General features: G+C 52.1%; 1 protein-coding gene across 1 annotated transcript in view; it reads left to right on the top strand.

Annotated features, from left to right (window-relative positions):
- P2RX1 (purinergic receptor P2X, ligand-gated ion channel, 1) overlaps positions 1 to 6,977 on the top strand; it is an 11,934-nt gene that overhangs the window by 3,782 nt on the left and 1,175 nt on the right. Inside the window, exons 3-10 of the mRNA XM_009704927.1 lie at positions 446 to 517; positions 978 to 1,047; positions 1,589 to 1,685; positions 2,414 to 2,494; positions 4,050 to 4,191; positions 5,256 to 5,386; positions 6,057 to 6,147; positions 6,730 to 6,795. Coding sequence (XP_009703229.1) covers positions 446 to 517; positions 978 to 1,047; positions 1,589 to 1,685; positions 2,414 to 2,494; positions 4,050 to 4,191; positions 5,256 to 5,386; positions 6,057 to 6,147; positions 6,730 to 6,795 — 750 coding nt within the window. The remainder of the gene's footprint in view (positions 1 to 445; positions 518 to 977; positions 1,048 to 1,588; positions 1,686 to 2,413; positions 2,495 to 4,049; positions 4,192 to 5,255; positions 5,387 to 6,056; positions 6,148 to 6,729; positions 6,796 to 6,977) is intronic.

Below are 6,977 nucleotides of genomic sequence, written 5' to 3' on the forward strand. Positions count from 1 at the left end.
ACGTAGGTTTTCCATGGGTCTAGCTGCGACATGATGTCCCCGTTGTGGAAAGCAGGTTGCTCCTGCCACAAACCTCTTCCCACGTATCACCCCTGGGGAGCATTCGGTGCTTGGGACCCACCATGGTTGGTGAGGCACATTTGAGGCTGCCTCCAAAAACATCAAGGCTCCTCCGGTGCCTCCAGATAAGCATCTCAGGCAGCAAGGGGGGGTCCTCCACTGTCCCTGAGGCTGGTGGCACCGCAGCTCCCCAGGGCCACCGCCAGCTTCCTGAGCTGCGGTGGAGGAGGGCAGAGGACCTAAAGTCAGGGAGAAAGGTGCCTTCTGCCTGGACATGCCTCGGTGGTTTGGGTACTCTGCCCCTTGCCCCAGGGAGAGGCTCCTCGCAGAGACTCCATCAGAAAACACCGTGCCGGCTGTGAGCTCGTTGGCTGTGTCTCCACAGGGGGACAACTCGTTTGTGGTGATGACCAACTTCATTGTCACCCCTGGACAGAAACAAGGAACCTGCTCGGAGGTAAATGTACTGGCTTCCTTCAGCAGCCTCAGCTTCTGTAATTTAGGGGGGTTGTGGTGGTGGCACTGGGGAAGGAGTTTTCCTGACATTGAGAAGTGTAGTAAAAGCCTGAGCCTGGCCTGGTATTATTGTTCCTGACTTCTGAGTGCTACATGAAGGCTTTTATTCTGCTGAAAAATGGCCAGCATCCATTTAAGTTTTCTTCCCTTTGAGATGATCAAGCTAAGCAGATTCAAAGCTTAAATAAAAGCATCTGTCTGGCATTTAAAAAACAAATCCCTCCTTTTTCCTGCTTTAATCTGGACATCCTTGGTTGGGAAGCGGTGTACGGACCAGGCTCTGGCTGCAGCCAAGTGGTGTTTCCCCCAAAGAAAACACTGCCTGGTGAGACTGGAGGGACAGAGGGACCAAAACCTCAGGGTGTGATGCTGAGAGGTGGCTGCCTGCTTTCTCCAAACAGCTGCCGGACGCCGGGCTGTGCACGCAGGACAGTGACTGCAGCAAAGGGAAATACAGCCGCCAGGGACAAGGTACGGCACACGGCCCCAAGGCTCCGGCACCGGCGTTTCTGGTGAGACGCTGCGCACAGCATGCTCCGGTGAAGCCACATGGCTGGGTGTCTGGCAGGGGGACCTGCTTTGGACCACCAGCTTGATAGGGTTTGGGAAAAGCCTCTGACCTGCTGGGTGAGGGTCCCGCCTGGGCTGGTCCTGCTTTCCTTTTCTGAAAGACATCTGAGCTGCAAAAAGCTCTGCCAACCAAAGGTTAATCAAGACTCAACCATTCCCCCGAAACTGCTATCCTCCTAACAGCTTGGCATTTTCTCAGGTGTATTTTAGCAAAAAAATGCCCAGTTGCTCCCCTGTACAATAGTGCAAGAGAAACCGCTGCCTCCAGCTGAGAGGCCACAATTAATTACCCTTTTTATAAAGTCGCACCAAAGCCCTGAGTATTTTGTGCCTTGGATGTCTGTGGCAAGGCTGAAGCTCCAACCAGATCCCATCTATCCCAGTGTAAGGCTGGGATTTCCCAGTACGCAGGGGTGTGAGCAGCTGTCTCTCTTCCCCACAGGGCTCATGACAGGCAAGTGTGTGCACTTCAACAGCTCTGTGAAGACCTGCGAGATCTTTGGCTGGTGCCCCGTTGAAGTTGATGATCATGTTCCCAAGTAAGGACTGATGTTGTTGCTCCCTTTTCCAACCCGGTACCACCTCAGCTGCACCAGCAGCACTCGGTGTAGGGCAGAGCAAACTGGGGCTCCGTGGGTTGTTGCCGGGACAGCCTGGGTCGATGCAGACCCCGTGACTGTACATGCTGTCCACTGTTCCCAGGGGGTTTGTGCCTCTCCTGGCATGGTTTGCTCCCCACCTTGCTGGCAGCTCACCCCATCTCTGCTGGGTGCTCTGTGCACGGACCAGCAGCCCCAGTCTATCCCATTTGCCTTCTGAGTAAAGTTGTGCTCTGCCCATGAGATGCTCTTCACCTCCAGCCTCCATGGGTCCCTGTGAAGCACCTCCTGGTAGATGCAAAGTCCTTTTCTTCCTTGCCTCCCCTCCTTGCAGCTGGGCCAGAGGGACAGCCATGGGTCCACCAGGGAGCCTGAGGAATCATGCATGCCCTTGAGGTCTCTTCCAGTCACCTCACTGTGCTTTTGGGGTTTCTTAACTGAAATCGCAGCACCTAACTCCCTCTCTAGCCTCTTAACAGGCACTTCCACTCTTCCCTGGGGCTTTTCTGAACCTTGTTGGGATCTTTCACTTAGAGAGGGAAAGGGTGAGATCACCTGTTTTTCTGGGTCCTGCTCATCCCAGTTTGGATGAATCTCCACCAAATGGGGCTTTCCCTAGAGGCTGGAGAGCTGAGTGATGGGCACGTGTCAACGCTTGTGTTTTTCAGCCCTGCTCTGTTGTCAGAAGCAGAGAAGTTCACCTTGTTCATCAAGAACAGCATCACCTTCCCCAGGTTCAAGGTGTCCAGGTAAGGGGAGATTTGAGGGGATGGCTTCTGCTCGATTCCCTCAGCCCTGTCCCTCGGGGGAAACCACGGGTGTAGCTGGATGCTTGATATAGAGATGCCGTCCCTCATCAGCGAGCCTAGGACTACTCTAACTGCTGCAGTGATCACCAGATTAGCTGGTAGGAACTGAGACGTTTCCCTCCCAAATCTGTCCCACCTCAGTTGGACGCTGTGGTTACTGGAAAGAAGGTTTCTGGAATTAACGTCCCCTGAGTTACCCTCACATGATGCACATGAAAATACAGTTTTTCTGATCATTTTTATTCTCCCTTTTCTTCCCTGAAGATAACGGGGGGGATGCTATATGGCACAGTGGGATGTGAGCAGCCAGGACAAGCTTGGTGCCCAAAAATGGGTTCCCACCTGTTTCTGCAATGAAACAGGGAAACAGTGCCGCCGGCTGAAGGTGCACATGTAATAGGATTTGTGATGACATGATTATACATCTGATTTGGAACAAATTAACAGAAGCTATTTGTGCTGAAGACGACAGATTCTTCTCTCTAAGCCGATCGCGTCCCTGCGCTGTAGTCAAGGTTAAACACCCTTGCAGCCAGCACGCTTTGCAAAGTCTCGAGCCAACCTTGTGCTGCACCCCAAAAGGTGGCTGGGAGAGAGGAACCCCCACCAGCAGCAAGGAGAGGTGGCAACATGAGCGAGGGCAGGCAGGAGAGGGGACATGGTGGGGGAGAGCAGGTCCTGGGAGGCGAGGGTGGCCGGGCTGGGTGCTGTTGCAGGGGCTGAGCTGGAGCTGGCTGGGGTCACGGGGAAACTTCCTGCCTTTGATCACTGCTGCTAATTAACTGCTGAGCATAAACGATGGGACGGGGTTGAGCAAGGCACAAGTCTTACAAAACCATCGGGGTCAGGGAAGCTTCACAGATAGACTATTTTTAGGCAAAAGTGCAGGGTGGGGTGATAGGCAAGACGCTGTCCTTTCCTTTTCACCCTTTCTGGAGGAGATAGCGAAATCCAGATAAATGTAAAAGCTGTGGGATATGCTGTCCATGAGCTCTCCCAGATTAAAACTGTCGGTGCATGGAGCATTGCCTGGCAGAGCCCCCGGACAAGCTGACATGCGAATGGGAGAGGCAGCTGGGAAGGATGCTGGAGGCCATGGGAGGGTTTGCAAAGCTGAGGAATGAGAGAGGGGGTTGCTAGAAGAGGTGAGGACAGGCAGACGTGTGCTGGGTTTGGGCAGCAGGCAAAGCAGCAAACCCAAAGCAGAAGTGGAGAACATTTGCAGGGAAGAAAACGGCAGGGAAGGTTCCTCCGTAGGAGGTGGTTCAGGGGAAATGAGTTGCTGATGGGGTGGGAGAGACCAGGCAGGGCTGGAGCAAAAGGGCCCGCTCTCCGTGTTTCGGGTCTGATGAGCATGTAGGGGAGGAGGATGAGGCCCTCAGCTTTGACATTACCCAGCTTTGAGCAATAAATTGGACCAAGGACCTCCAGAGGTCCTTTTCCACCCAAATTACTGGATTACTCAGACTCTTTATCATTCTCTTTTCATTCACAGGCGCAACTTGGTTGAGAGCGTTACCAAACAGTACCTGAAGAAATGCACGTATCACAAAGTCACCGATTCCTTATGCCCCGTGTTTGACCTGGGATACATAGTGAAGGAATCGGGTCAGAATTTTACCTTCCTGGCTGTTAAGGTACTTCAATTTCAAATGATGTTTCTTGCTGACATGGGGAGAGGGACATCAATAGAGCAATCATCCCCAAGCTGTTGAGACGCAAGGGATCTGTTTTCTCAAGGACTCGCGAGGCAGTGTCAGAATTAGCTCTTAAAGATTATGAATCTCTTGGACATGGCCTAATATTTAAGCCTTTCATGGAAACTCCTCTGTAAGATTGACAAGATTTGACCTGCTGGCAGTAAATCCAGGGTTCAGCCTGTTTTAATTTGTGCAGTGAATAACTAGAGCTGCATGGCCAAATCCCAGCTGATTGAGCTCAGAAACCTCAGCTGGAAAGTCAAGTATTGGTCACTGCACAATGCAAACTGCAGCTTCTCCCCAGGCTCAGAAATGCAGCTTTGCCCAACGCTTCTTAGGGTGGTATGCAAGAGCATCGGCTATTTCTGCACTGCAGAGCCTTAAGCTAACTTTGCCAGGCATTAAATAACATGAGAAGCACGGCTATATTAAAGGTGCAAAAAGACAAGCCTCTGGGGCACAGCTGGTTACAACCTGGAGCAAGCTCAGGAGGGACTGCTTCATCTCCTAGCCGGTGGCCGCCTCTCTGAGAGGAGGTTCCTTTTCTGCTTTTCACAGGTTCATTTCACTCTCTATAACCATGTTAAATTGCCTTTGATTTTCTCTGTGACATTAATGGTTTGATGGCAGGGAAAACGCGAATCTCGTGGGCAAAATCAGGCAAGGGAAGGGGGTCCCACAAGGACCGTGGGGGATCTGCAGTGAGCACTGTTTCTCAGGACCATGCCTTGGGCACGGGGTGCTGATCAGGAAGAAGGCGGCATGAATTTAGTTGTGTATCCAGCATTTAGGGCAGAAGCAAGCGCCTCCGCATAGGGTGACGTACAGGGCACAAAGCCAATGCTGCCCAGGAGGGCTGAGGCAGCAGTGGGGTCCACGTAGCCTGGAGAGCCAGGATATCTCATAGCATCAAGAAAGGCCACACATGAGAAGGGAAAGCATTCCTCCATGCAGGCCATGTCCCAGGACGGGCAACCTCGTGACTCCCCTCTTGGCTGCAGGGTGGAGTGGTGGGCATCACCATAGACTGGAACTGCGACCTCGACTGGCCCGTCCGGTACTGCAAACCCATTTACCAGTTCCACGGCCTTTACAATGATGACAGTAACGTTTCACCGGGCTTCAACTTCAGGTAAGGAGACCCTTGTCAACTCTCCAGGCACAATTCAGAGGTGACATCTTTCAGGATCCCACAGCACTGGTCAGAGATCAGGGACTGTTCTCCAAAGACTCACTACCTTTGCAGTGCCAGACAGCACTGCTGTCTTTAGAACAGCATGAGAAAAGTAATAACCCAACCCTTGGCCTCAAAATTACCCCGTTGCCTTTCCCTGCACGTCTCCTCCCCTCTGCAGACCGTCCTGCTCAGCTGAGCTCTCAGGAAGCTTCTTGAAAGACTGGAGATGGTGCAGGGTCATCCCACATGTTCCCACACTTCCAAACATTCAGCTACAGCATGACATTTAGGTATGAGCTGCTGCCCTAACTGCTGCTCTTTGTGAAGCTGCCACTTGTGCTGCACTAATATCCGCTGTCACGTAGCACTTGGGGTCATCAGGTATCAGCATAAGCAGGAGCTTTAAGTCCAACTTGCCGGCAGGGAAACTGAGGCACAGAAGGTAGAGGTGCCAACAGCCCAGCTCCTTCAGGGAGGTTAAGGAGAGGGTCAGGAGCAGGTCCATACAGCGCATCCCCAGATCTTTGTCCTGCTCTGCAGCCCACCAAGATCCCGATGCCGTTGAGTTGCAGGGAGCTGTTAGGCACCCTGGCAGGCCATTAATGCTCACCATCCAATCGGACAGATATGCCAAATACTACAAAGAAGACGGGATTGACAAGAGAACGCTCTACAAGGTGTTTGGGATCCGGTTCGACATTTTGGTGAATGGCAAGGTAAGGGTGGCCAGGCGCTGGATTTGCCCCTGGATCCCTGGGACAACAGTGCCATGTCCTCAGGAAGGTACCAGCTCTGTAACGCAGCACCGGAGTCTTACGGGGCCAGGAAAACCAGTGCGAGTGGTCTCCTCGGGTGCTGGGCCCCTCACAGCAGCCCTTGGGAAGTGCCGGGGAGGGGAACATAGAGGGGAAGCCCATTTTACAGGTCACGTCTATCAGCTGCAGTTCAGTCAGTGGTTTTGTCCCAAAAAACATCATGATGGGTTGCAGGGGAATGATGGAAAGCCAAAATCTTTTACTGATATTTCCAAAAGCTGAACATTTGCATTCTTCTGTTTTGCCTTTTTCTCCCACTGGGAGAGAAGGCTTTCCTTGTTGTGTTCCCACTGGGAATATTTAAAGGGTATACTTTTTTTAAAATTAAAAATACAGGAAGCAAAGTTGTTTCTCTCTGTGCTGTGGTTGTGGTTTGGGTTGCTGCAAGGCACTTCAGCTGAGCCCCACCTACAGCTACAGCACCCTTTCTTTTTCCCCTGGGCTGATTGTAACACATCACCTATTTTCTCCAATTTTATTCAGGCAGGCAAATTTGACATCATCCCGACCATGACCACAATTGGCTCTGGAATTGGTATTTTTGGAGTGGTAAGTTCAGATATTTCCAGCCTCTCTATGCAGACTCTCAAATTATTCTCCTTGCCTGTGACATCTGTGGGGAAGCGTTCCTGAGCTGCAGAAAATACTGATTGCCACTCAGGCAACAGGAGATGGGCAAAAGGGGGAAAGGAGGTGCTCTCCTGCCTCGCTAGCTCTGGAAAATAGATTCC

The sequence above is a fragment of the Cariama cristata genome, unplaced genomic scaffold (assembly GCF_000690535.1).
Source record: "Cariama cristata isolate BGI_N322 unplaced genomic scaffold, ASM69053v1 scaffold21197, whole genome shotgun sequence".
Taxonomy (NCBI): domain Eukaryota; kingdom Metazoa; phylum Chordata; class Aves; order Cariamiformes; family Cariamidae; genus Cariama; species Cariama cristata.